We start from the raw sequence: 27,829 nt of genomic DNA, 5'->3' as shown, positions 1-27,829 counted from the left end.
TAACCACAAGGGCGGCGCTGTGCTCGCACTCGCCTGAGTCGCCTGCCAAACCATCAAGAGAAGAAGACACATCCGGGTTTTCTTCAACCGAAACAGTCGCGAATGCGAGAAGCAAATTCAACAATTTGGCGACAAAAAGAGTGATTTCATTGGACGTTTCACTCGTTTCTTGTGTGACATGGCGGTGAATACATTCTCTTATCATTTCTCAATGTACAAAACGTGTAACGAAAGCTAAGATCAACAAAACAGCAATTCATCGACTGCTACATGTATAGGAAAAAATGGCGGACGTGTTATAATATGTAGAAGGCGATTAATAGAGGTCTACAACATATTGTTCAATGAGGATTCTATGTGTTACATCTGGGTGGTCAATTGTACATAATATTTAATTTGTGTATAAAATACCTAGCAGTAGTAGCATAAACTCAACTGACTCGCTTGCTGGTTAGCGGCTAAATTAACGCAGCCTGCGGGTTTCAGTTGGCACAAAGATTCTCTGTATGTACTGACTTCGGGTAGTAATGAAAACGTTCGTTTCAGTATTTAAAGTATTTCATGTTCCATCTCTTGATGTGTTTTCAACCAGGCTTATGACGCCGACTTCAGCGGCGCGATGTCGGGTAAATCGCAGTCTGATGAAGACCGTCGACGGTACGGCGTGGAAAGCTCTAAAGTCTCGCGGAACTCAAAGCATAACTCCAGGTCCAGATCACGCTCGGTGGAGCGAAAGCGCAAATCAGGTACATCGTTATTTATTTTAATAGTGACACACATTTATGCATTTTGCCAGACAATGCATTGATAATTTACATTATCTTTTATAATAACCAAATCTGTTGGACAATTTCAGATTCAATGTTTTTTTGCCACATACACAGTTCAACATGTTATGAATTCTTGTTACCTCTATGGACTGTTAAAAAAAGCTTTATTTGAAAAACTACTAATAAAATATATCATTAAAACTAAAAACAATTCTTAACTTTATTTTCCCTTTATAAATAATGTATTGGTAGGTGTGTTCCTTTACAAAAAGTTAATGAAAATGAACACATTTCTCCCCATTTTGGTTTTGTCTTTATAGTAAAAAGCATTTTACGCACAAATTAACTCTGGTTTTACTACAAAACAGTTTAATTGGTTTATAATTGAATGTGGCACAACTACACAGTTGGACCAAAAGCAATGGTGTTTGCCCAACAAGGCGACTTCTTTTCCATTAAGTGTTGTTTGTTGTGTTTTAGGAGACAAGAAGCACAGACGGAGCCGGAGCAGAAGCAAAGAGGTAACTAACTTAAGTCCGTTGATGTCATGTTGACCTGTAGTTAAACTGATCACAGCATCAGTCATTTTACAGCTGGCATTTCTAGTTTTAGCGCAGGGTGAGTATGAAGCTTAGACGAGAACGAAATGCCAGACTGAGCAGAAAACAGTGAGCTAATCACATCTAAGCGCATGTAATGTGATTTTAGATTGTGTAAATCATACATGTTACAGATGAAGAGAATTGTTTGGGAGCTTTTTTTAACGTCCTTTATTTAGATCACATGATAACATTTCTATAATAAATTATACTCAGCGTGCTAATGCACGAAGAGACACACTGAACAGAAGACGCTGCTGACAGATAGCAAAATTATGTGCCCACTACCTGGACAGGTAACTATCAGTCATTCAAACTCATTTACTTACAACAAGACCTATCTCTCTTTGTCACACAAGACCAATTGTTGCATTTTTGTAGTCACCTGCTGAAATTTGCTATTGAAACTTGTAGTGATTAGTACTCATGTAAACGTACAAGGCTACAACGATTTATGTATTATGTGGCTGTAAAATGCCGTATGATTATAAAGTTAACATGAAACCTTTGCATCCCATGTTGCGTTTGTTACTTGAGTAAAACTAAATATTCAATGGAAACAATATGGTGTTGGGACTCAGAATCATATTCATCGCTATAATTGCCATAATCAAATTAATGTTAATCTGCATTCAATAACCAAATGAACATTTGGTGAGAGTTACAGAACGTTTTGTCGACGAAGCTTTGACATTTTGATGGAAGCGATTTTTCATTTTTATGACAAACTGAATAAGTAAATGGGCTTCATTTTGATTTCATGTTTACTTAAATGTTTTTAAAAGGTCAGTGCATGCAAGAAAAACGTCAAAAAGACCAAGATGTAGGTTTGACCCAAAGCTGTAATATGCCTGTAACATGTTGCCCATTTGGCAGACAGAGGACGTTTTAGATTTTTCACAGGGTTCTGTCTTTTTGACCCTTGAACTGGGTTTAAATGTGCTGGTTTGTGAAATGTCACTGCACACGTTGCACGGTGGTGGAGGTTGGGATAGGGCTCTTATATTACCTCAAACGTTGTGTTTTTCTTATAAGAAAAGACTTAGCAGGTTTGTCCTCAAACCAATGTACTAACTCTCTTTATTGCACTATTTTCCTGAAAGAGACCCAATTCTTCTTAAAACAGGTGAGGAGGAAGGACTCTCTGAAATGCCGGAGCGGATCCGAGGAGCCGGAGCTGTCGGATAAGGGCCGCGACAGGCTGTCTGAAGACACGGAAGAGCGTCAGCGTCGCAAAGAAATGAAATCCTCCAGGACGAGAAGCACGTCGAGGTCACGCTCCAGGGAAAGGTGACGGATTTCACCTTTTTACAAACACATTTATGATGTACAGTCTGTTTATGCTTGTTCGTGTTTCACTGAAGACGACATCATAATCGTAACTGGGACAAAAAAAGATCTCGCTCGCGCAGCGGCGACCGAAGGTCGAAGAGTCGTGAGAAAAAGAGACGTGCCAGATCTCGATCGAACTCCAAAGGCAAACACAGACATCGCAGCAAGAGCAGGTGGGCGAATAAACATGCATGTGTCTCCATGCGGGTAAATGAAAAAGGTGGTTTGACATTCCCAGTTTCATCTAGGGAGAAGAAAAAGAGAACAGAGAAAACTAAGAGGAGAAGTCGCAGTCGGTCAGCCGAACCTGTGGCTTTTAGAGGCAGAAACACGGCCATGGATGCTCAAGAGGCCTTGGCCAGACGGTAAAGCATCACTTGTGTCTGGAGACAATAATCCAGATGGAGACGTTTTCTAGTCTATCATATTTATAAGTCTTCTTCACAATTTCAGGTTAGACCGAGCGAGGAAACTTCAAGAACAGAAGGAGAAAGAATTAATTGATAAACAGCAGCAGGATCGAGCAACAGGTGAGTGGTTTGACTAGAAGCTTCACGTGCGACCCAGCGCACTGTCTGTCTGGTTCACGGGTTGTCGCTTTTTTCAATACAGCATCCGCTCCGATGTCATCCGACACGGTCACCACAGCACCCGGTCCGGCCTTGAACGTCGCGGCGCTACTTGCTTCTGGCACGCAGGTTACCCCGCAGATCGCCATGGCTGCTCAGATGGCGGCGCTTCAGGCTAAGACGCTAGCGGAGACCGGCATCGCTGTGCCAAGCTACTACAATCCCTCTGCGGTCAACCCCATGAAGTTTGCCGAGCAGGAGAAGAAGAGGAAGCGGTTGTGGCAGGGGAAGAAAGAGGGGGTGAGGACACGGCACAGAATAGCCAAATATTTACTTTGAGCGTGTTTGTTCATCTGAGTGCTAAACACGTGTTGGTGTTGCAGGACAAGTCACAGACGGCTGAGCTCTGGGAGAAGCTCAGTTTTGGAAACAAGGACCAAAACGTGAAATTTCGCAAACTGATGGGCATCAAAGTGAGTGGTTTGTTATATTATATTTAACATGCGCCGTTTGAAAAACAACATGGTTCTGACTGACAGTTGTCTTTGCTGCAGGGTGAAGAGGAAAGCGGCCCCTCGGGAGCAGTGAATGAAGAAGGAATGAAGACGTTGCAGCAGCAGGAGGAGATGTTTCGTAACCTGGACGTCCAGTACGAGATGGCGCGGTCGCAGACGCACACGCAGAGGGGAATGGGCCTCGGATTCTCCTCCAATTTCTCTTCCAGAGGCATGGACGCCGTCTGAACCACCTGCGCCGCACTTCGCCCCAGTGAAAACTTACGTTCGTAGAGAATGCTGTCACGTCAGCTCGCCTAGATATCGACTTCATCAGATGTGTCGTTTTATTCAGTGACCGATTCATCTTGGAAGAATTCACATGTAAATACAACTGATCATTTAATCAAGATTTGTTGCTTGGTCTCTGATAACTTTGTGTGTGTGATATTGCAGTGCTCGCATTGGGAGTTAAGGTGGGGATTGTAATTGTACAACTGACTTCTTTTGTATTAAAACTGTGTTTACAGATAGTCTCATCCATTGATGTTTGTGATATCTGAAATGCATGCGATGGACTAGTACGCAATGATATTGTTGGCCTTACATCGGGTGGCAGGGTAACAAGACAACAGATTTGTGTATTTATTTATGATCGTGTGGGTAAAAACATTGTCTAACTCGCATAATGCTCGGTGCGTTTTCCATTCAGTTTCATATTGAACAATACAGTACTTGAGGCTGTGCTTTATCTGAGTATGGGACAGCAAGGGGACTAACTGTGTAAAATAAACCTCAAGCCGAAGTTAAAGATTGATTTGAAATTATTATAGAAGTTAAGGAACTCCTATACTGATGGTGTAGGTGGTGGAGGGAGGAAGGTTCTCATCGAGAGAGAGAAAGATTAACTAATACAAATTGAAATTCTTCAATTGCATTGGTATACAGGTTTCAAGGGATTCAAAACCATGACGAGGAAATGTCAGAAACCAGTGCATCTCAACCTGTTTGACCTCAAGCCCACAATTTCTTCCTAATAAAGTAGCTTGTCAATATTAAGAAATAGTTTTGGTTTTTGTTGTTTTATAGCATTTTAATGCGTGTTTTTTCCGTTCATCTAAATCGTTTGTTCATCATTTTAAGTTATCTAAGTTAACCGTCGAAATTATTAAAACAATGATTCAAGATTCCGGATGTTTACTGTTGTGTGTTATTTGGTACGATGAAATTCTCATTTCGTTTTTCATCAGAAGATCGAGTAGAATGGCAACAAGTAATTTACAAAAAAAGTTGAGAAGGCTATCAAATATAATTGAATATATAGTGAAGGACAAATCATGAAAGAATATGCATTGCAGATAAAAAAACTTAACACTAGTGTAAAGTGTGAAATGTTGTGTATTAAAGGGATACTTGCCCCAAAATGTAAAATTCTGTCATGAATTACACTCCACCCCCCCCCCCTAAATAAACTAATAAGTAAATAAAAAAAAATGTGTTGTTCTGTTAAACAAAAAGAAATTTTGAGGGGGTTGTCGGACATCATTGACTTCCATAGTTGAGAAAATGTTACGGAAGCTGAAGGTGCCCTTGAACTGTTTTCTTCAAAATATCTATTTTTGTGTTCAGCAGAATCAAAAAAATGTCTCAGAAATGTTAGTTGCTAGCATTTTCCCAAATATCTTTATGGAAATCAGATCATAGAAATTGATACTGGTTTGGAACAACTTGAGTGTGAGTAAATGATGACGGGTGGATTTTGGGGTGGAGTATCCGTTTACGCATTAATACTTAATAGTTAAATTCAAGATTGTTACTGTCATCTGTACTGGAGCACAATTAATTGTTCTATTTTTTTATTTAGAAAAGAAAATAGAGGAAGAAACAAAGACAAAAAAAATACGAATGCATACAAAGGTTAAACAATAGCAGATAACGCACAATAACAAAATAATACAGTAAGCAAAAATATACGAAAGCCAATAGACGACACAAAACAGTAATTAAATAAAACTCTGTATAAAATAAGGATGAATGTAACCACAAACGTATCAAACAGTTTACTATAGATTAAAAGAAAAACAAGTTTATTTGAAAGTTGTTCATGACTGGACTGCGTAAAACGGGAACTTCGTTTCCTAAAAGCATCACGCGCACTGATCGTCATGAGGTTTCTGAGGCAAATATCAATCAATTTGCAGATTTATTGTAGCCCAGATTTCATTGTTAAACTGTGTTTACTGTAGTGGTTAATATTTGTTAGGGATGTTTTCCGGGTTACGCCACTCCTGCTTATATCGACCCACAAGATGTCCTGACCGCGCGCGCGCTTCCATCATGCGGCTCTATTTGAGAATGTCGCTCACACTTTTTGTCGTCGTTCTCGTCAGTGTCTCGAGCGTTACGCACGGTGGTAACGTGCTCGTGTTACCGGGAGAATACAGTCACTGGTACAACATGCGCAACATCGTGGACGAGCTGCTGAACCGAAACCACAGCGTGACGGTTCTGGTGAGCACGGCTTCAATCGCCGTGAACTTTAAACAGCCGGAGCGCTTCCAGTTTGTGGTCTTCAACGTGTCTCTACAGGCGCACGAGCTGCACGGTCTGAGCGAACAGATGATCAAAATGTGGATGCAGTACCCCAGACCGAGCATGGTCCGGACTGGTCTCGAGTTCATGAACCTGCTCGGGAAAGTGCGCGAGATGCACCAGACCATGTGTGACGCAATGCTGCGTAACGCAGAGCTGATCGCTCGTTTGACAGCTTTAAAGTTTGATGTGCTCTTATATGACCCCATGATCATATGCAGTGACCTGCTGGCTGAAATTCTGGACCTGCCGTTCGTCCTCTCCCTGAGGGGGACTCCTGGTTTTTCTATGGAGAGGATGTGTGGCCAGATGCCCGCACCACCGTCTTTTGTCCCGGTTCCTCCGTCGCTGATGACGGATCACATGAGTTTCACTGAAAGACTGAGAAATGTGATTGTTTACGCTGTTTATTCTGCTGCGTTTCGGATGGCCTCCATCAGTTTGGATAACTACTACAGTCAAGTGTTAGGTAAGATCAGACACGTTAAATTGGTATGTTTGTTGTTGTATGGTGAAGGGGCGTAAAATTAATCTCAAATCTAAAAAAAAATCATCTCAAAATTGCATTGCAACAGAAAAACAAACCCACCCTAATTTTTTCAAATATAAGTTAATGAATTAAATAACGTTACCTGCTGAATGTGGATGAATATTATATCTTATTTATTGAGCCATGGGCGTTATTTTAAAACATAATTTAAAGAAATGTATGTGGATATAAAGGAACATTATTCTGAACAGCCACGATATAGCTCCTGGTATAGCGTTTAATAGGACATTCCTTGAAAATTGAAGTTTTTTCCCGAAGTTTTGTCAGCGCGTTACGTGCGGTTATGATAACGAAACAGCGCGCCCCTAGTGGCGTAAAGCCGCAACTGCAGCTACAAATGACAATCCACCGTGTGCGACAATTTAGTCCCGTCTATTGTGAATATTGTGTGAATATAAATTGTTGTTATATGATTTAAAGATAAAATGGTTTCTAGATTCCCATTTTTACTTTTTGACTACGTATTGACTTTTTTATGGATACAAACTAAACCAATCTTTTCAATTATTTTCCTATGATATCACAATTGTATTTTTGTTTCTTTTTAAATTATTGTTTTATTATATAAAATGTTATAACGTCTGTTGTAAATTGTACAACTCAATGACGATAATATTCTTAAAAAATCGTCTCATGTATAGAATGTAAAACTTTAATGAAATAAGTGTAACAAGAAATCAAGGTGTGTACAATATTTGCTGAAATTTCAGCCCAGCAGTTCAGAAGGTGTGTGGATGACAGCTGTTAATAGAGCAGAAGTTTTGCATTTAACATGAATGGTTTTTATTGTTGATCAAAATGTTTAGAGATTGTTTAGAAAGAGTTTAGTTAACGCAGTTATTTCTGTGTGTCACAGGTAAACCCACAACTATGTGTGAGACGATGGGAAAGGCCGACATCTGGTTGATCAGAACTTACTGGGATCTTGAGTTTCCTCGACCGTTGATGCCTAATTTTAAATTTGTTGGAGGATTACACTGCAAACCTGCCAAACCTCTTCCAAAGGTGACGTCTCAGACAGACAGACAACATTGACCTTTGTGTGTTTCTTTAACAATGATTAATAACTCATGTAAAACTGTATTCATGAATAGTTGTGTGTTTAAATCAGAATCACATTGTGGTCAATGTATAAATTTCACTTTTTTGTAGTTTTAGTATTATTCATGGTTCATTACCAGTTTTGTTTTAAATCCTTACTGTCAGTGTCATAAATCGTGCAAGAACACAACTACAATGTTGTTGAATGTGTGTTTGTTAGGATCTGGAGGAGTTTGTTCAGAGTTCAGGAGATCACGGCATTGTGGTGTTTTCATTGGGAACTTTGGTGAATAATCTGACGATGGACAAAACAAATATGATCGCTTCTGCTTTCGCTCAGATCCCACAAAAGGTCTGAAACTTTCATGAGTAACTTCCAGAAGCTTATTTGATCCGCTCCTTTACTCGATGGGTCTTTACTTTTTTTTTCTTGTGAGAATTTGAATCAAATCATTACAAAGCAAGATAGAAAATCTGACGAGAGGAAAAACTACAAGACGTTTACATAAATGTATGAGGCAGTGAACTACACAACCCATGAAGGATTGTGAATGATGATCTGCTGATTATTGATCAAGTTTCCTTGTGTGTATATTTGCACAGGTTGTGTGGCGATACAGTGGGAAAAGCCCAGAAACTCTGTCCCCCAACACAAAACTCTACGACTGGATCCCACAGAATGATTTACTGGGTAAAGAAAGTGTGGCCATGTGTTCACTTCACATTATTTATGTCCAGTGATGTCAGAGACATGAAGATTTGCTTCATCTCGTAGGACATCCCAAAACGAAGGCCTTCTTTTCTCACGGTGGGACGAATGGACTGTATGAAGCTGTTTATCATGGTGTTCCTATGGTGGGTTTACCACTGTTTGCTGATCAGCCGGATAATCTCAACCACATGAGAAGCAAAGGAGCTGCTGTCGTCCTCGACATCAACACCATGACGTCCAAAGACCTGCTGGACGCTCTCAACACTGTCATTTATAATACAACGTAAGTTCAAGTAGAAAGAAACTAGTTCCTTTAGAGCTTGTGGTCGTGGGTTTGAGCCCCAACAAATATTTGTACATTTTATTAAAAGCATTAGTGTTTGTTAATATTCTTGAGATCATAGACCAACATTCTGAAGAATGTTCTTGAAGATGTTGTTCTTTGTTGAATAAGGTACAAGGAGAGCATGATGAAGCTGTCCAGAATTCATCACGATCAGCCCATGAAGCCTCTGGATCAGGCCGTGTTCTGGATTGAGTTTGTGATGAGGAATAAAGGAGCGAAACACCTGAGAGTTCAGGCACACCAACTGACCTGGTATCAGTATTATCTACTGGATGTCATGGCCTTCTTACTCACCATATTTACTCTCAGTGTGTTCATTTTCATCAAAACCTGCTGTTTTCTGTCCCGCAAGTGTTTCAGGAGGACTGTTCCTGATCGCAGAGCAAAAAATAAGAATAAAAATGAATGAATGTACAGTATCATGATAATGTGTGTTGTGCTGTGCAGTGTGTTCTCAAGAGCAAAAGGAATACATGAATATATGTGGAAATTTTATTTATTCTCAAATTTGTATTTCATTTTAGAAAACATGCTGTGGTTTGTTGGCGAAATTGAAACCAAATAAATAAAAACCCTAAACAATAAGATCCAAAACACACTTAGTAAAGCAGTCTTGTACTGGTTTTATGACAGCTGATGGGTCATAATGGTATTTGAAACGGAAACCATTATAGCGTATTTTTGGAAGGACGTTGTGTTTATAAAAATATCAAAACTAAAACAACAGTAAATCTCTTTATTTTTAGATAACTGAAGTTTTATTCATGGCGAGCTTTATGTATATTTAGCAGCCACTTTATTTATGGTATATATTTAAGTTTTTCTAACATTGTTTTGTACAAGCTAGATGAGGGCCTAACTAACAATTGCACACCTTCAACAGAAATAAAAAGAAAATCTTTGCGCTGTTTGTGGAAACTTTATTTCTCATTTATCACATTTCCAATAAAAGGTCAAGTATGAGCACACATGAATAGGATGTACAACACTGAAAAGCCCCTAAAATAAAGGTCAAAGAAAAATCACTGCTGGCAATTAAAATGCAAAAGAGCAATAATACGTCTGTACAGATGTTGTGCGAATAAAGAGTTGCTTTTGAAAATATAGTGTTCAGTGTTTATGAATGTTGTGAAAAAAGGTTTTAATCATCACAGCAGAAATCATATGAAAGGGCATTAAAACACCCAACAGTCAGTCAAAGAGAAATGACATTGATATTAATCTGTACAGTCATGAAGGAAAAATCCTTGCTTTGTGCACTTTATTTTCTTTTAAGACAACGACAACATTTCAAATAAAAACATGAATTTAGAGCAATTCCATAAGATCTGCTGACAGCATGGATAAACACATCTGGACCCTGGTGAACGTGACAGTTTACTGCTTGTGTCGCTCGTAAACCACCAAAACACGATTTTTCCTTTGCAGACCACGACACAACAATCCAACACTTGTCATCAGAAGAGAGGAGCAATAACATCTTGGGCTTCCTCAAGTGCTCAGAACTCTCCACTACCCCACATGTGACTTTCACGTTTATTCCACACACGGTCGCCCCTCAAATCATATCAAATGCACTTACACAGCACATAAAAAGCAGAGTTAAAAACAAGAAAATGATTTCATCAAGCAGTCCATCACGAGCTCACACTGACATCGCCTGTCCTCCATATTTGGATTGAACAATGTCCTCAAATTTGGGTTTGAAGTTTTTTTTATTGAATAAAAGGTGTTCTTTCATAATAAGCAAATAGGCATGATTACTATATTTATACATATATATTAAAAAGAAAATTAAAACTCCATGGTACCCAGTAAAAATAAAGCCACACACTGCAGCGCTAGCGCTTCTGACGTCGACGGAAGCGTGGAGTCCAATCGCGCGGCTCAGTTTGGCATCGGGTGTAGAGACGCACGGGCTGGAAGAGGAGACGCACGGTTTCTCTCTGTTCAGACTTTGATGAGGAAGCAAAACGCAACCAGGATTGGTTTGCCTTGTAACCGTTATTCTTCACGTGAAATGTCAAATAAAAACTTAAAATAAATAAAGCTGAAATCTTGAAAAGTCTGCGCAGAAGTCCAAAAACTATCGTGTCTATGTATATTTATATATATATAGTATACACTTATATATAGATATTCATATCTCTATGTGATGTTTATTACTAGGCGTTTCGTGGTGGAGTTTGTGATCCTGTGCATCAATCCTGGAGATCAGAGCGAGAGACAGAGAGAGAGATGGCCACACACAGCCGGGTCATGTGATCATGAGGTCCATAGTTTAGGCTTTGCCTTCCTCCACTTTGACTGACTGTGGTTTTATGGCTCCGGTTCGAATAGATTTGACTTGTGCTGTCGGCAGCTGATCCTGGATTTTGCTGGGAATGACAGATGAGCTCTTGACGTCACGCAAAGACTTCATCTGCACGGACACAACATATAGTGAAATAAACACTTCACTATCCATGAAAGAGAATTTAAAACTTCAGAACTCAAAATGACTGTAGGATTTAGCGATGTACAAGATATTCCTCATAAAGTGGAGTAAGGTTATAATATTTAATTAACATTTTACTGGAATAAAACTAGTTTTTTTAAACATTAAATATATGTTTTTAAGGACAGTTGTTCTATATAAACCACATCACCATAAACTGAAACATCACTGCAATTTAACAATTTAATAATAAAACAATCGAGACATGAATGAAAACAAAAAAGGAGTGACATTAAATGACATTACCTAGGTTCACAGTGGGTGGCTCACCTTCATACCGTCCTCAGGGGCTTTGAGGGCAGGCTCAGGGTTAGAGGGGGGCGTGGAGCGGGACGGCTCACGCCCGGGGCTTGGATAGGGCGGAGAGCGGATGATGACAGTCTTGTTGACCTGCATGATGGGACGTTGGATTGGATTGGGAAACGGGCCACTGTTGGGAGGTCTCATGTGCATGACCATACTGCCCTGAGGGGTGGAAACCGGCAAAGAACATCAGTTGTGGGTCACGTGCTCGACATTTACAACACAGAAAACAACTGGAGCTCAAGATGACTGATACCTGATGCGTGTAATGACCCTGAAGAGACGCCATAGTTGGAGGAGCACCGGCTCCGGAGGGCTTCCCAATGGGGCTAGCAGAACCGGGTCTGACACAGAGAGAGACACAGTGTGTGTCAAGATATTACATCTACAGTTCCGTGTATGACATTCATTGTGTGTGATCAATATGCGTGTCGTTTTTGTATCTGCAATATTTGGTCTTAACAAATAAGTGTGTAATAAATAAACAAATGCTATTAAAACACGTGGATGATTTTTAGGAATACTACAAAAACAATGTGCGAAAAGGCACCATTAAAAAAAGCACAGAACATGATGTCTGCATGTGAAACGTGCTCACCTGTAGGAGCCGCTGGGTATTCCAGGCGAGTGTGAGTGTTTATCAGAGAACTGGAATCCTTTCATATCCATCTGTGAGTGCTGCGAGACAGACGTATAAACGCATCAGTTAAACAGCATTAGCCTGAACTCTGTGAGCGTTCAGTGTACAAGAACGTTGAGCTCTCACCTCCCTGCTGCTGGTCAGGACTTGAGGCTGAGAGCCGGGTGGCATCATCCGACGCGACGCACCCACCGACAGATTCTGGTTCTGCTGGAGCTGAATGGACTGGGGCAGAATGAGATGCTGCTGGGCTGAACCGTATCGCAGCTGAGATCCAGGCATGGGCATTGTCACCTACACCGGACATGACCAGAAACATCACTCCATTTACTCCCACATCCAAACCATCATAATGAACAGCCTCTCATGTCCTAACGCTCTTTAAAACGAAACATTTGACGCCATTACCTGGATGAGCTGCGAGTCCATGAGCTGTGAGGCCTGATTCATAGATCCATCGTACACCAGCGGCTGACTGCCATTCATGGGCTGGTAGTGAGAGCCTGACTGCGGTTTCACCATTTCTGACTGAAGGCCTGGAAATGGAGAATAGGGTCCTTTGAGAGGACCCCCTCCGGAGAGCACCATGGGACTAGGCTGAGACAGGTTTGGGTGCATGTACACCTGAGACCTGCAAGAGAAGACACAAAGATCAGATTAATGATCGAAGAAAACTGATCAATGTGTAAAAGAAACAACATGAGACATTTGACAGCGTGTGTGAAAGTGATTTAAGCCGAACATTTATAGGGATATCACGACTGTGTGCCGTTTGAAAATCCATTATAATATGTGCAGATTCAAGCCGGTTGACATGTTTTTTTGAATGTAAAGAAAAACTAAAATAAACAAACTTTGTCTGTGCTTTTCTTTAGAGACTTTTGTATTGATCATTTTTTATTTGATTTTGAATTTGTTAAAAAATGGCAGTTTAGTTTTGTTATTTGACATCAAAGATATTTTTATTTAACAGGAAATGTGCAGCATTTGAGAAATAAAGAGGCAGTTGTTCATTTCTCAATTTGTCTCATCTAATTCACAATTTATTTTTACTAAACGACTTTAGTATGGTGAACGATTCGTGAGCTGAGTGAAGTTTTACATCCCTAATCATTTGTATGATGGGATGGGCAACATTCATGTTTCATGAATCTCATGTGATCCCCGTGGTAAGTTTTCGGTTTTCTACATTTTGACCGTAAATCTCAGAGACATTAGGATTTATTTTCACAGACAAGAACAGAACTCAGTGCAAGTCACCTGAACGGTGGGATGGAGCTGAACATCTCTTGAGACTGAGATACAGGCAGAGCTCCCCGCATGCCGAGTTGAGCCTGAGCCTGGAGAGACGTATGGAGAGAGATGGGGATCTGCTGAGGACCGGCCTGCGCACAAACACAACCAACAGTTTTTACAACAGCATCCACATGCAAACGCTCAAAGAGAAATCTGCATCTCTGAGAGACACTGTGTGTGTGTGTGTGTGTGTACCTGCTGGTAGTTTGAGGGAACGAGCCGCGGCTGACTGGAAAACACGTGAGCGTCCAGATACAGAGGAGGGATGTGACTGCCTACAGATGCACAAATGAGAGCATGTTATAAACACACACACGTGACGAAGACAAACATCTGAGATGAGATCCGGAGCTGACCTTGCATGGAGACAGAGGGTGCAACAGACGCCACGGGCATGGGAGGCATAGACACTCCTCCGAACGAGCTATAACTGACGCCGCTGGACGAGCCCACGCTGCATGTCGGCTGAGCCCCGGAGACAGGGGCACCTGGAGATCCCTGCTCTGGAAGAGCCTGAGAGTTCTCCCACGCCTTACGTGCAGACTCCATCTGACGAGCACATAAAAGCACATCAAGGAAGGCTAGTCGCACACTTTGAAAGCAGGAGATGTGCAAAGCCGTTACCTTCAGCGTGAGGTCTGCGGTGGGGAAGCTGATGTGATTGAGGTTGATTCCAGGCTGAAGATGATCCCTGCGAAGCATCGGGATGGACTGAGTCAAGCCCGCCTGCGCACACATGAACCAACAAACAAACAGTAAATAAACCTTCCGCCTGCCCAAACAATAATCAAAGTGAATAAAGCATATGTCCCACGCACATTCCCAACGAGCACGTCCTGAAGCTTAGTAACCGGGTTGGACACGGGCACTGATGTGGACCCCGGAGGAAGGCTGAAGTCAGAATCCTTCGCGCTGACACCGAACTCGATGGGCGGTACGGGAATGACATTGTCTACGTGAATGTCCACACCATTGACGGGGGTGATGGGACCCTCCAGACGCTCCATTCCCTCAGAGCCCTTCCGGTTCTTCAGCGAGCGCTCGTTCCCGATGGGTCCTGGTTTGTGTTCTTTACTCTGCTCAGGTCCTGCATCGGAATCCTGGCACACCGGAGAGTGGTTCATGTTAGCGCCAGCCTCAGACGGCACACCCACAGTCCACTCACACACCATCTGATACAAACACATCAACAAAATTGCCATGATGCTACCGTAAGAGCTTTCCGTGAAGATTTAGCCACTGGACTCAGAACAACTATCCTGACATCACAAGACAACATACTTCACAGTGACAGTCAAATCTTACAAAATATCTGCTTGAGATTATGCGTTTGTCTTGCATAAAAATCCGATAGGATCATTCTCATGAAACATCATGCCGGTAATACAAAGTGCTCATCATAAACATAATTGTGTTCTCCCACCTTGCACAAAAGAACATTTTAACATAGGAATGAACTATTCATGTATTTTATTGTGTTTTCTGCTGAAATTCGCATTAACGTAACGCATCCTTTTTAGTCTGGGTGCATGACTTGTTTTAATTTAAACAGAGTAAAATTATATTATTTAAAAAAAAAATAGAACGTTCTCAAATGACAAATGTGCATCGACACAATAATTATGTATAAGAAAGATTTACAAGTGTGTAACATTTGTAAAAGACACACACACAGAGACACAGATATTAACATTTTACATTTATATTGCTTTTAACTGGCCTTTTTTTAACTATCACTGAATGTTTTGAAATTGCTAAAAACAAAGGCATTCAAATCACGTTTGACATCTTGAAACCCAGATTTCGTGAGAATCACCCGACTGCAGGCAGGTTGATGATTACCTCTGAATTGGGTTCACTCCCTGTGTAAGAAACCTGTTTCGTCCACGAATCGCCACCTGATGACTGGACGGTCAGGGCTTTAGAAACACAAACAACAGATGCTCAAAATCACAATAATAATTACTGAAATATGCTGAAAATGACACACTTGACAAACAACACACAGATCTGACTCACCTGTGCTGTTGGTCTCCCAGATCTCTGTTCCTAAGCTGCTCGTGGACAGCGTCTCCTCGGGTTGCTCGATGGACATGCTGCCCTGCTTCTTCGCAAAGCGTGGAGGCATTTTTGATGCGATTGCTCGGTTCTTTATTGAAACCTGTGGACGAGAACCACATGACTTCACATCAAAGAAATACTCAACCATCACTTACTTTGTTTTTGTCAATGTTTTCAGTAAAGCAGCTTTTCAACAAAGCTCATTGTGATTATCTGATGCATCTGCTGACTAAGGGGTGGATAACATCCAACCCATTTTACAGGTTTGAAAACTGGCTGCATTTTTTGGATGACTTCGACGAAAAATCAGCCTGCACATTTCTTTTCATATATTGCTAGGCAACCAGTTCCATCGGTTAAACACCAAAAGGCCTGCCTCTCCATTTATTTGATTGGACAATGGAAAAAAAGTTTTTGCTCAAGAGTTGATTTTCTTAAAACTGCGAGGTGCCCAGTGCGCATAAACAGCTCGCAAATCTGCACCACTCACTACAAAAATTGGTTCTGTGTGATTCAAGCCAAATGGATTGACGATGAAATGAAAGATGAAATTATTACTCACTGGAGCACCTATATCCTTCCGCCTGCGCTCGTCTTCCTGTGGCCGTCGTTGTTTTTTGGACAGCGCGTCCTGGAACACCTCCTGACCTGGTACAGACACTCCAGAGTCGCTCTCGACTGTGGACAGACGAAAAGCAAAGAACAAACAACACGATCAACAATCCAGCTCGGTCCGTCATCACATACCCCTTTAAATGAAACTTTCGGCTAAACCTAGCATGTGTGTGTTTTACCTGGGTAAGTGTTGCGCTCATACTGAGACAGCTGTTCTGTCATGTCTCCCTTCATTGTTCTTGGTTTCAGATCTTTCTCGATCATGATCTTCCCTGTAGCTTCAGCGGTGATGGTGGAAAGGTTCTCCTCGCTGTGCTCCACACTATACACAGAGCCAGAGCTCAGACCCGACAGTGAGTCTTCAGGAACGCTGTTGAATAAACGAGAGCAAAGTTCATACACGGCCGTCAACGTTCATTGTGACTATTCTAACAGGCATGTGTGTCACCTTGCATACGTACCGTTTGGTGTGAGAGACGCCGTTCTGCCAGCTCTCGTTCTTACTCGGACCTACAGATGACAGGACGTCTGAAGATCGAGTTAACCTGTTCTCGATGGACACGTCACTCTTCCGGTTCTGTCGGTCTACGGCCGGCCGCTGGCTAGAGAAACTTCGTTTGGAGAGCTCTCGCTTCTCTGATGAGGGATCACCGTGACCCGCCTCTGTCATATCACCGTGCTGTCCTCCTCCCCGTTTCTCCCTCCACTCATTAAAATCGCTGTTCTCTGAGCCCGTCTCCCAATCCTCACCCGGAACCGTGAGCTCCTGCGGCTTTCCTCCAGGGTAGGTGTTGGGCCAGGGCTCCTCTGCACCCTTAGCGCGACCCGGCCACGGATTAGCAAAGTCTCCGTTCACGTAATCCTCACTGTTCCACTGACCTCCGACTTCCCGTTCCTGCTGTAATCTTCTGAAGCGTGGAGGTTTATCTTGGCGAGGGGGACGTCGCCTCCTCAACGGTCGGTTGTCCGGATTATCACCATCTAGATAGTAGCCGCCTTCCCGGTCCTCGACACCATTCTCTGCGAAGGATCCTGTCAATTTCGGGGGGTACTTCAATGCCTCGCGCTCCGATGGCCGTTTAGGATAGGATTCTGTTACAAAGTTGTACCCATTCTCTTGCGCGGAGCCAGTTCCGAACTGATTACCTCGTCCTCTCCATGTAGAAGTGTCTCTCGCTCCAAATCCACGGTTGTATCCGGCATTGAGACGAGGGGGTAAAGACCTTCCAAACCCTCTAGACGGCTTGGTCTTGTCTCTGGAATCACCTTGGGCACTCTGATCGTCCGTGTAGACCTTGTTGGATCGCCAGGATTCTCTGTCGGCCCTCTTTACATCTCCGGGGATGGGTTGCGGAGCCTCTCCGTTCTCAGCCGCCTTCTGTCGTGGACGTTTGGGCTGCTCCTCGTACTCTGAGGCCTCGCTATGCGTCTCGCTGACATTTCGTCTGCGGGGTTTACCTCTCTGTGGATCGTCGCTCCTAAACTCTCGACCTCCACGGCCCCGTGCGGGTCTCTGGGTGCTGTTGTAGGCTCCTCGGTTGTTGTCGCTACGTCCTCCACGAGCTCCACCGCGAGAACTGAACTCTTTGAAACCCCGTCCACGTCCTCGGCTTGCTCCCCTGTTCCCGGCGAACGCTTGCTCTTCATCGATGAATATCCAGTTGTTGCGGCGTGGTGCCGCCGGCTCTCTGCTATCAGAGCTGTCTACAGACTGAGTCTTCACACTGTCCCAACAGTTCTCCTTGTGCGACTCCATAGGCAGGTTGCTCAGTTTCTCAACTTTTGGAGGTTCAACTTGTTTATGTTCGACAGATGTGACGTGTTGTGAGGCAGAGTGTCTGTTAGACAGAGGCGGGGCATCTTTCTTCAGATCATAGACGTTGGTGACCACTTCTTTCTCCAGCCGGTACGGGACGACCTTCTCCTCAGGTTCAGATTTGGGCTTCTCGTTCTCTTTGTCTTCAACCTTCAAGGGTTTCAGCACAGGTTTCTTGATGGGTCCAGTTCTTCTCAGACTTCTGCAAATGGGCTCGGATGGTTGGCTAATGCTACTGCTGCTGCTGGAACCTTGGTCTGACCACTGACCCTGACCGCCTCCATCTTTCTTCAGACCGCCGTCCTTCCTCCAGAAGTCAGAATCGTAGCTCTTGTCCTTACTGTCGAATCCCTCGTCATCTTTCTGATGTCGTCCAGACGGGACATCTCTGTTGTCCGATTTAGAGAATTCACCTTCTCCAGGATGACTCCTGCTCAATGCAGAGTTCTCTTCATGGGACCCGAGTGGCAAGTCCAAACCTCTGCATTGACGGAATCCTTGAGTCAGTTCTTCTGTCTCTTGACCTCTCTCCTCATAAGAGTCGTTTCTAGAGCACGACCTGTCACTCCTGTTGTCCATCTGGCCCCTGTCGCCATTCTCATGCTGTCTCTGGTATGGTGGGGTGAAACTGCGGGCAGATGAGTAGTTGTCTTGGCTCCACACTTGGTAGGGCTCTGCGGATGGTGTCCTTCTGTCCTGATGCATGCTGGGATGGCAGCCTTCATCGGAGGCAGAACCAGGACTATTCAGATGCTCCTGCTGAATGACAGGTTTCAACAATCCTTGGAGGAGAAAATAAAACATTTGTTGACAGGTTAAATTTGGACAAGACATTCTAGGTAGTACCTGATGTTTACTTGCATTTTTATTGTGTTACTCACCAGAAGTGTGAACCCCAGGAGGGTAGAAATCTACCGGAGAACACCCCTGAGACATGCGTGGGTCCATGTATGGAGGCATCATCATCCAGCGTGGGTCAAAGCCCGGCACGTGAGCGGGATAAAAGCCTCTCTGAGCAGAGTTGGATTGCGAAGGGTGAACCGGCTGTTGCCATGTTGACATTTTATAAACCTGTTCCTTGAAACCACACAACATACACAACATTAGATGCATGGCGTGGAACCAAACAGAATAGCTTGAATACCACTAAAGACACATGCTAGATATGTACACAGAGGTTGCGGTAGACTTTTTTTATTGTCCGCCATCCAAAAAGATGCTTGTTGCTTTTCTGAAGGAAAACACTGCATCGCTGCACGACAAAACGTGGAATTACAAAGTGAAGTTTCGGTGTTCATCACATTAACATGTGCGCGTTCCACCAACATGATCGCATGTTAGCGACTCACCTGCTGCTGCTGCTGCTGCTGTTGTTGTTGTTGTTGTTGTTGCTGCTGCTGTTGTTGCTTTTGGAATCGGGGTGGAACTGGCTTCTGGTGCCGGCTGTAATCTGGGACGGGGGAGGTGGGCTCAACACAATCATCCTCATCATCATTTTGATAATAACCTTCATCCTTATAATCCTGACTGGATGACTCTGCAGGTGTATCCAACGCTTCTGCAGAACATTGATCATTGAATGAGTAAAGAAAAGTATTGAAAGTAGCATAAAACAGCCTGCGTGTCACGTGTGGTACCTTTAGTGGAATACTGCCAGCTGTCCTGCTGCTGTTTAGATGACTTCCTACCCGGAGACTGCGTCAGTTCCTTGTCCTCTTTCTGGGTTTCGGAGCGTAACGGTTTCTCGGTCTTGCCAAACTTCTCATCCAGTTTTTTTAGTTTTTCCGCACAGGCAGCCAGCCTCTCCTCACGAGCTCTCCTCTCCTCCTCCTCGCGCCGCCTGCGCGCCCTCTCCACCGCTTCAGAGACATCAGCAGGGACGAACTTCCCACGGGAAGGTGCCTGACGTGGAGCTTCCTCTGGCACCTCTGCGGACTCGCTGTTTACGCTCATCTTCTGCTGGTGCTGAAAACCATCAACGACAGACACTGTTAGAGCTCCAAAACCCTCCCAGTTATATGGCCCATAAAGCAGATGAGAATTACTTTTTCCATCAACCAGTGCCTTGCCGTTACCTGAGACTCAGCAGAAGAGAATCGTCCGTTGGTCTTTCTGGACTGACGTAAGTATGCCTCCTCCTCTGCTTCGAATGAGCTCTGAGATAACCGTTGTTCCTGATGGATGTCCCAATCATCCCTGAGCAAACACAAACCAAACATGCTGTTTACATCACAGATGCACTTCAGCCACACGTCCTGTTAGACAGCACAGCACAACACTCACCAGATCTTTTTCTTCTCACTCGGCAAGCGATCTTCCTCATCATCGCTGAACTTGAGCTTCTCGCTGTAATCCACTTCCTCATGGAGACCTGAAGAACAGGAAAAAGTCGACCAGTGAGACTTTATTCTCAAAACACCTGGTGTTGTAGTAAAACAGCGAGCCCTTGCCTGCCCAGCCATCTTCACACTCGTTGTCCAGTTCATCCAGGTCTTTCAGGTCATCGGGGTTGATAATGGCAGGACGAGGGGCTCGATCTCCTATGCGGCGGACAGGCCGAGCGGAAGGTCGTGGGGGCATGCGGGGGAATCTGTTCTCTCTTCTTAACTCACCGCTGTAAAAGAAACAACAAATGAATTCAATTAAGCGTGACTGTTGATGACATGGGGCATCACGGATTAGTGAACAACCTACTTGACAGGCTCTGGTGCGGGGAACGCCGATCTGAAGCGCGCATCAAAGTGCACAGGGGCCACCACAGTGGTGGGGCCGTGATCAGAGGAGCCCAGGGTCTCACGGGTCTCTTTAGGGCACATCTGATAAACAAGCAGCAAACACATTTAACGGTCAATTTTCCCAAATACTGACCACTTGTGATTTTTTACTAAGCCATGACAGGTTCTGTAATAGTGGCATTTGTACGACGACGGAGACTCACGAAGGCAGGCAGCATGTCATGGTAGGTGGTGGTGGTGTGATGCTGGTGCTGGTACTGGAGGGCTGATGGTGTGACTCGGCGTACGGGTTGAGCGGGCCGCAGCGACGGCTCCTTCGGTTCAGCGGGCTGAGTGGAGGCGGTGGTTATGGAGATGGGGGAGGAAGAGGAGGAGGCAGGGGGAGGAGCGCTGGTCTCGGCTGAGCTGCTGTTCTTGTTCTCCGTTTCGCAGGAGAGGGCAGCAGACAGTCCCGAGGGCTGCAGGTTCCTCCCACCACCCTCCCGCCAACTTGACACATCTGTCAGTGAAAGAGAGAAATTAACCGCATGAATACACCACGTCTCTGAAACCATGGCTGCCAATCAAACAGCTCACAGCGGCAAGCGTCATACACACTGGACTCACTCTGCGGGCGGAGGCTTGGTCCGGGCCCATACGACGGATCGTAAACGCTTCTTTCCTTGCCAACCTTGTCCTGTTCTCCTGCTGCTTTCAGCGTCGGAAATTCCTCGTGAGAGAAGGGCTGCAGTCGGCTTGAGACCTTTAAACCTGCAATGGGTGCAAAAGAAAACATTTTCCCTTTAAAACAGCAGGAGGCGACTTCTTTCGCGATTAAAGCTCAATGGTTCAAATCCAAACTCTGCATTAGAAACCAAATCCTTACCATCCGGATCTGATGCTTTTCCATTGAGCTGTGCCCATTGCTTTGGTCCTCCTGAACTTGTGCTCTGGAGGAAAAAAACAAAAAAACAAAAAATTCTGGAGGACGTCTCTGGAATATCAAGACAGAAACGTTACAGTTACATTCATGACTGTAAAATAAACATGGAGACTGTGTAGTACCTCCAGGATGGTTATGGGTGTGGGCTTCTGAAGATTGGACACAGATTTCTGTGAAGCCGGCGGCGGCTGCCACTCCAGCGGCTGAGCTGACAATGCAACGGAACTGAAGAAAACAAATCATTCAGTTATTATCAGAACAGAGAGATAAAAACTACTGCGGCAGGGCTACAGACAAAGAAATCAATTATAGAGAAAGAACACCAGCCACAGAAAATGAACTTGTATTTTTAAATTATGTACTTTGACTTATCCTGTTGCAGATTTGGTTTCGGCTTATTTAAAAAGAGGCAGAGAAGCTTACTGATTGATGCTGAAGACAACTGTTTAAACTCTGAATACACCAGACCGAATTTGTACTCCGAATTCTTTTGAACCTACAGAAAAGGTGCATGTCAACACCATATTTATAGATTATATATACTGTATGAAAGTCAACATTTTGTTTTTTAGAGTTAAAACAAAAAAGTTGTTGAGTTTAGTTTGTAATAATGAAATGTTTCAAAACACAATGTAAAGAATAAGAAAAACTTCAAATAAACTTAAGAGAATTCGCATGTCTTCTCACTTTGAACGGATTGAATATGATCCAGTGGTGTCTCGAGACATAAAGAGACATTCATTTAGTAACACTGTTTAATTCGGTTGGCTATTGTGGGCTGAAAAGATAGTTGAAAATGCTAAAGCTTTATTTGATTTTTAAAAAGTCTGTTTAATAAAAGTAATGTTTTATATAACTTAACACTACACGTCATTTTCATCAAATTTTCTAAGAACCTTTTAAATATGTCAAAGTCACTTGGATAAGCCACTTAAAGGGACGGTAGGCCTACGTGTGTGTAAAAAGATCAGGATGGCACTACCTCATTCTGAGGCGGGAAAATCCCTGTGTTGTGTTTGCATTTTTGTCAATAACAAGGGATGAAATCCACTGAATTTTCTGCAGGCGCCAATTCTGCGCTGCCTCATTGGGCTCTGGTGAGTTGACAGGAACAGAGCAGACCGCTGGCTCTGAGCATGCGGGGAAAAGCCCAGCTGCTGGTGAAACCGGTCGCACCGCTCCTTTTACGAGGCATGGGAGACGGGCGCTCTTAATAAGAAAGACCACACCTCTAGTGTCTGTCGATAGAGCACCCTCTTGGGGTCGGGAAGTTCTTGCATTTAATCAGTGACATCTCTTTTTCATTAATCCACAATGACATCTCTTAAAATGCTGCAGAAAGCAAGTTATCAAAAAGTGTCTTAAAATCTACTTTTATAATAAATGTTTAAATTAAGTGGAAAGCCAGACTTTCAGCAGACATTCAAAGCATCTAAATGCTTCCAGTTACACGTCTGGTCCATGTGTAAATCACAATGTCATCTCTAGAGATCCACCACAACCATGTCATTTGGCCGCACAATCATTCATTTCTTCATAAATATGTCTTTCACAAACAAGGTTCCTTCAATAAACCCCTAATCTGCCATCTTCAGCACATTTTATTCAAAGTAAAACTTCAAACTGCTCACTTTGGACATCTATCCCGAGGATTGACTGGTGAATTTCCTTGCCTTAAAATACACAAAGATTTATTTTCATTACACAACCTAACATGAAACTAATCGTTCCTCAAGAAATAAAGAATGCTGGGTTATTTTTAATCGAACGCAGAAATTATTTTATTTGCTCGTTTTAAAACCAGCTAGTATTTTTGGTCAAAACAATCCAGCATAGTCTTAAATTACCAAATGGTTGGGTTCATTCCTTTCAAATAACTGTATCTGGGACAAAGATCTCAAACAAACCATACATCAATAGAAAGCTTATTTAATCAGCTTTCAGGTGATGAATACAATGATATTTCCAAAAATTTACCCTTATTACCGGTTTTATGTTCAAGGGTCATATATGGCTTACGGAGTTTGTACATTCACACTTTTATCCAAAGGATTCTACACCACACAAATACATTTAATTGCAGTAGTTTCACTGGAAGAGGTGTACGTAAACACTCAAAGAACAGGTACTGTACTGTACTGCTCAACACCCACACAAACGCGCAATACATCATCACTGTATCTGCTCTACACACCCACACGCACGACTCAAATTCACAAACAGCACATCAAGACGTGTCTCTCACAATACAACCGGCTCTAAATGTCACAAACTCACGCATCAGACACACACACACACACATCACAATCCCTGTCATGAAGATCGAATGAATTCCACTCGCACAAGCTTAAATACACCCCTGCACACTTCCTCGAAATGTTTTTGTAACCGAGCGTGACGGACAGATGGAGCACTGGGTCTCACCTCTTCTGTTCGGGTTGATCCTGCTTGTTTGCCCATCCTGTACCGTCTTTGGGCACGATAATCACGTTGGGATCGTTTCCTTTATTCTCAGACTTCAGACTCGGCAGGTGAGCGGGAGGGGGCATGCGGCGGGCAGTGGCCACTTTTCCAAGACTCTGTAAGCCATGTCGTGCAACAACTGCACAGCGAGAGATTTCATGAGCGCCATCACACAGAGAGATAATGATGTCGAGGAACAGTTCACCCAAACCTTTAGAAACTATGACGTTTGCTATCGTAGAGGTCAAACCTTGATATGACGTTCACACGCGAGCCAAATTTAAGCTTTTAGGCGATTTATTATATGGAAAAGAGTAAACTAGACAACCGATCCAACTGGTTCAGAACGTGAGAGCAAGTAAATACAGACCGATTTGATTTGGATGAACTGTTCTTTTAAACATCGTAATAAACAGTTTTTAAGTGTGATGATGTAAAAGCGTGTCATGGATGGAACATCTCACCTGTGGTTTTCTGGGTTTCTATTGACTTTACTTTGTACTTGTCAAATAGGCTGAGCGAGGAATACTTGCTTTTCCCATCCTTGGACTTGGTTATTTGCCCCAAACGATCGGACATTGCGATGTAATGTCATCGAGTATGGAAATTTGTCTTTGCACCTCGTCCTCAGTACCGTCTGTTTCTGTGGAGGAACACACACAACATCAATAGACTGTTAAATGTTGTTTCAACACGCTTTTATACTAGCTTAAACAAAACAAATATATAATCTTCTATAAAAGCACAAGAGGAAAGAACATGTGGTTCCGACAAGCGCAGTTCGTACACTTCAAGGACTGCAAACTTGGTCAACAAAACTGATGAGGCAAAAAAAAATCATGATCCAGATCAGCTCTAAAAAACTGTGAGATAGACATGTAGACCAGGATTTGAGGAATACATATTATTTACACAAAATAAAAAAAACAATCATGTTTTAAAAACCTATTGCTATAATAAAAAACTTCCAGCAAACATTCCTTCAAAGCAACCAAGTGCTTTCTATCTATAAATCATGACCTTGGCATTGCTAAAGGCATACACCTGCAGCTGAGATACAGTAAAGCAAAGTGCACACTGTGAGATTCTAACAGCACTTTTTAACTGTTCAAGTGACATGTTAGGAAAAGCCACAAAAACAAGTAACAACTATACATTTGATTATATCTTATTTTAGAACAACTAACAAAGTACATATATAAAGGCAAATCTCACTCAAGACATGTTGACTGGACATCATCTCATTGGGAACGAAAGAATGAAACATATCTCTCTCAAAAACCCAATCTGTGTTGAGATGAAGGCAAGCAGTCGTATACATGTGGGATGGCATGACGGTGAGTAAATGATGAAATCCAGATCATGAATACTAAGCGTTAATGTTTAGGCAACTTACACATGTGATTTTCTGTAATGATAAATTATGATGAACTGTGTCAACCAGGTTATGTTATTTAAATAGATGAGGTTTCTTAAAAATGTATATCTTTTTCAAGATTAGGGCTATCACGATTGTGAAATTTTGCTGACGATTAATGGGGTATATATCCACACGGGACTATGACGTACTTTCGCTAAAATCTCAGCCAGCTAGGTCTCTTCCACTCTCATTTAGCAGACGCTTTTAACCAAAGCGACTTACAAAGTAGGAGAAAAGAAACAATAGAAGCAATTTAAGCATACAAAAGAACAACAATGCATAGGTGCAGTAAAACTGGTGTCAGTTAGCCTACTACAGTATAAGCTAAGAATTTCTTTTTTGGGGGATAGTAAAGTAGAAGACTGTACTATTGCATCAGATGTTGATGGAAGAGATGTGTTTTAGCCGATCCTTGATGACAACAACAGAATCCACTGAATTTATGAAAAAGAGGGAGATTATTCCAGAGTCGTGGAAAGTGTGAGAGATTGATTTTTCCCTTTGTGGGACGGCCCCACAAGATGTTGTTCGATTGCAGAGCGCAGAGATCGGGCGAGTACATAAATCTGAATTAGCGAGTGAACATATGAGGGTGCCGAACCAGCGGTGGTTTCGCTGGTTCTAAATGAGTGCAGTTATCTGAAATAATTGGAATAATGTCAAATAATTGCAATGAGAAGATTATTTGACAATTGTGACAGCCCCAGTCAAGACTGACACTTTGTGACAGAGATGAATCGCTACAACTTGTGACAATACATATGTGTTATCAAACTCAGTGACACAATACAGTGTTATTATACATATATATATCATTTCTACAATAATCCCAAACAAAGCAACTGGACAAAAGTCTCCGGCGAGGACAGATGGTAATGATAATGTCAACACATATTTTGAAAAAAAGTGTCTGCAAACAACAACACATATATATATACACAATAATAATTTAATGTACGCATTCGATTGTTTTTTTAAACTTTACTCATGTAGGGCAGTTATACTAGTATGTCAAAATAAAGTCTTAAAAAGCACATGGGCCTCTTTAACAAAAACACACAATAAACAAACAAACAGACAGAGAACAGCAACTGTGTGAAATACAGACACTATCAGAGAATATTTATTTCGAGAGAAAAACATAAACACGAAACAACTGTGGGAACGGACGTTGACAAATGACGATGTAAAGAAAAACCTTTCAAATAAAACAATCCGTCACTCACTTTATCGGACAAACATCTTAAATAATAACGTGTGACATTAAAACATTCTCTCAACCCGCGATAAAAAAAAACACAAAAACAAATCAGCGGTGTAAAAAATCAGTTAGCATGAGATGTAAACAGACCCCCATAACGCAAAGGAAATATAATTCTACACACATTAGAGCGACACTAACATTTCTTTTTAACTAGATATACACGCGTGAACACTAACAAATAAGCAAACGTAATAATACGCGAGATATTGTCATGTAACTGTCTTTGGTTTGTTAGCAGTGCTAACGTTACTAACATTAGCCGTGAAGCACTTACGCTCATTTCACAGATCATACCCGGAGAAACGAGCTTTATTTCTGGACAAAACGCGCCATGGGGCTGATGCCCGTTTAATACCTGACAACATATTCAGTCATTAGTGTGTTAACGGGTGTTTTGTGTAGATTTGTTGATGTGTGAGGTGATTAAAAATGGCTGCTGCTCCAGAACAAAGCGAAAGAATCACGGAGACATCTTGCGACAAACCGGCCGAAAACCCGCAAATATCGACTCAAAGCGCGTTAATAACTCACCGAATCAACGTGCAACTGTCACTTCAGATCACTTATATCAGTATATTTCCACAGGATAGAGAAACTTGTAAGGATGGATGAAGATTCTGCGGCCAATTCCTCTCTGTTTTTCTCTCTTCGCTTCTTAGTTTCCCGGCCTGAGAATAAAAGCTGCTGCTGCCGCTTAGAGCGGATATGACGTCAGCAACACAACGCCACAGCGCTCGCCTGCTGGCCGCTTTAGGAACTGCGTGACGCGATAGATAGATATAGATAGATAGA

At 42.6% G+C, this 27,829-nt stretch overlaps 3 protein-coding genes across 8 annotated transcripts; 2 read left to right on the top strand and 1 right to left on the bottom strand.

Annotated features, from left to right (window-relative positions):
* Positions 1–63: 63 nt before the first annotated feature.
* On the top strand, positions 64–4,954 carry rsrc2 (arginine/serine-rich coiled-coil 2). Of its 5 annotated transcripts, XM_056746960.1 has the most exons (10): positions 64–184; positions 593–746; positions 1,251–1,291; positions 2,496–2,659; positions 2,734–2,874; positions 2,950–3,066; positions 3,155–3,231; positions 3,314–3,570; positions 3,654–3,743; positions 3,825–4,954. In XM_056746960.1, the coding sequence occupies exons 1-10, from the start codon at positions 179–181 to the stop codon at positions 4,011–4,013; spliced, it is 1,236 nt and encodes a 411-aa protein (XP_056602938.1). In that variant the 5' UTR covers positions 64–178; the 3' UTR covers positions 4,014–4,954. The 5 variants fall into 5 exon arrangements, with proteins under 5 accessions (XP_056602938.1, XP_056602936.1, XP_056602939.1 ...); XM_056746958.1 differs by having other exon boundaries at positions 2,734–3,066; XM_056746962.1 differs by lacking the exon at positions 64–184 and adding an exon at positions 1,586–1,665 and having other exon boundaries at positions 646–746; positions 2,734–3,066.
* Positions 4,955–6,024: 1,070 nt separating this feature from the next.
* Positions 6,025–9,500, top strand: LOC130419937 (UDP-glucuronosyltransferase 2A2-like). Its single transcript, XM_056746956.1, has 6 exons — positions 6,025–6,825; positions 7,763–7,911; positions 8,168–8,299; positions 8,551–8,638; positions 8,723–8,942; positions 9,114–9,500. The coding sequence occupies exons 1-6, from the start codon at positions 6,030–6,032 to the stop codon at positions 9,412–9,414; spliced, it is 1,686 nt and encodes a 561-aa protein (XP_056602934.1). The 5' UTR covers positions 6,025–6,029; the 3' UTR covers positions 9,415–9,500.
* A 738-nt stretch (positions 9,501–10,238) lies between these two features.
* prrc2b (proline-rich coiled-coil 2B) lies at positions 10,239–27,716 on the bottom strand. Of its 2 annotated transcripts, none has more exons than XM_056746946.1 (30): positions 27,569–27,716; positions 24,818–24,996; positions 24,315–24,492; positions 22,013–22,115; positions 21,834–21,897; positions 21,575–21,718; positions 21,172–21,467; positions 20,928–21,049; positions 20,684–20,847; positions 20,517–20,604; positions 20,309–20,429; positions 19,871–20,198; positions 19,583–19,791; positions 19,115–19,310; positions 16,879–19,015; positions 16,597–16,787; positions 16,365–16,480; positions 15,761–15,902; positions 15,584–15,660; positions 14,560–14,913; positions 14,366–14,467; positions 14,098–14,290; positions 13,937–14,016; positions 13,706–13,830; positions 12,854–13,076; positions 12,572–12,739; positions 12,404–12,483; positions 12,062–12,149; positions 11,773–11,967; positions 10,239–11,427 (listed from the first exon to the last, which is right to left on the bottom strand). In XM_056746946.1, exons 2-30 carry the CDS (start codon positions 24,930–24,932, stop codon positions 11,287–11,289), a joined length of 6,540 nt encoding a protein of 2,179 aa, XP_056602924.1. In that variant the 5' UTR covers positions 24,933–24,996; positions 27,569–27,716; the 3' UTR covers positions 10,239–11,286. The 2 variants fall into 2 exon arrangements, with proteins under 2 accessions (XP_056602924.1, XP_056602925.1); XM_056746947.1 differs by having other exon boundaries at positions 11,289–11,427; positions 11,749–11,967.
* Between the last annotated feature and the right edge of the window lie 113 nt (positions 27,717–27,829).

The sequence above is a fragment of the Triplophysa dalaica genome, chromosome 4, assembly GCF_015846415.1.
Source record: "Triplophysa dalaica isolate WHDGS20190420 chromosome 4, ASM1584641v1, whole genome shotgun sequence".
In the NCBI taxonomy this organism is placed as follows: domain Eukaryota; kingdom Metazoa; phylum Chordata; class Actinopteri; order Cypriniformes; family Nemacheilidae; genus Triplophysa; species Triplophysa dalaica.
Note: the sequence above shows the minus strand (reverse complement) of the source record. Positions and strands in the feature narration are given on the sequence as shown.

Coding starts and splice junctions, on each gene's coding strand:
- rsrc2 (XM_056746958.1), top strand. Junction 3,232..3,313: donor GCAGCAGGATCGAGCAACAG/GTGAGTGGTTTG, acceptor TTTTCAATACAG/CATCCGCTCCGATGTCATCC. Junction 3,571..3,653: donor GGCAGGGGAAGAAAGAGGGG/GTGAGGACACGG, acceptor TTGGTGTTGCAG/GACAAGTCACAGACGGCTGA.
- LOC130419937 (XM_056746956.1), top strand. CDS start 6,030: ATGTTTTCCGGGTTACGCCACTCCTGCTTATATCGACCCACAAGATGT. Junction 6,826..7,762: donor CTACTACAGTCAAGTGTTAG/GTAAGATCAGAC, acceptor TGTGTGTCACAG/GTAAACCCACAACTATGTGT. Junction 7,912..8,167: donor CTGCCAAACCTCTTCCAAAG/GTGACGTCTCAG, acceptor TGTGTTTGTTAG/GATCTGGAGGAGTTTGTTCA.
- prrc2b (XM_056746946.1), bottom strand. CDS start 24,932: ATGTCCGATCGTTTGGGGCAAATAACCAAGTCCAAGGATGGGAAAAGC. Junction 12,740..12,853: donor TGGACTCGCAGCTCATCCAG/GTAATGGCGTCA, acceptor TGTCCGGTGTAG/GTGACAATGCCCATGCCTGG. Junction 11,968..12,061: donor AGGGTCATTACACGCATCAG/GTATCAGTCATC, acceptor TCCACCCCTCAG/GGCAGTATGGTCATGCACAT.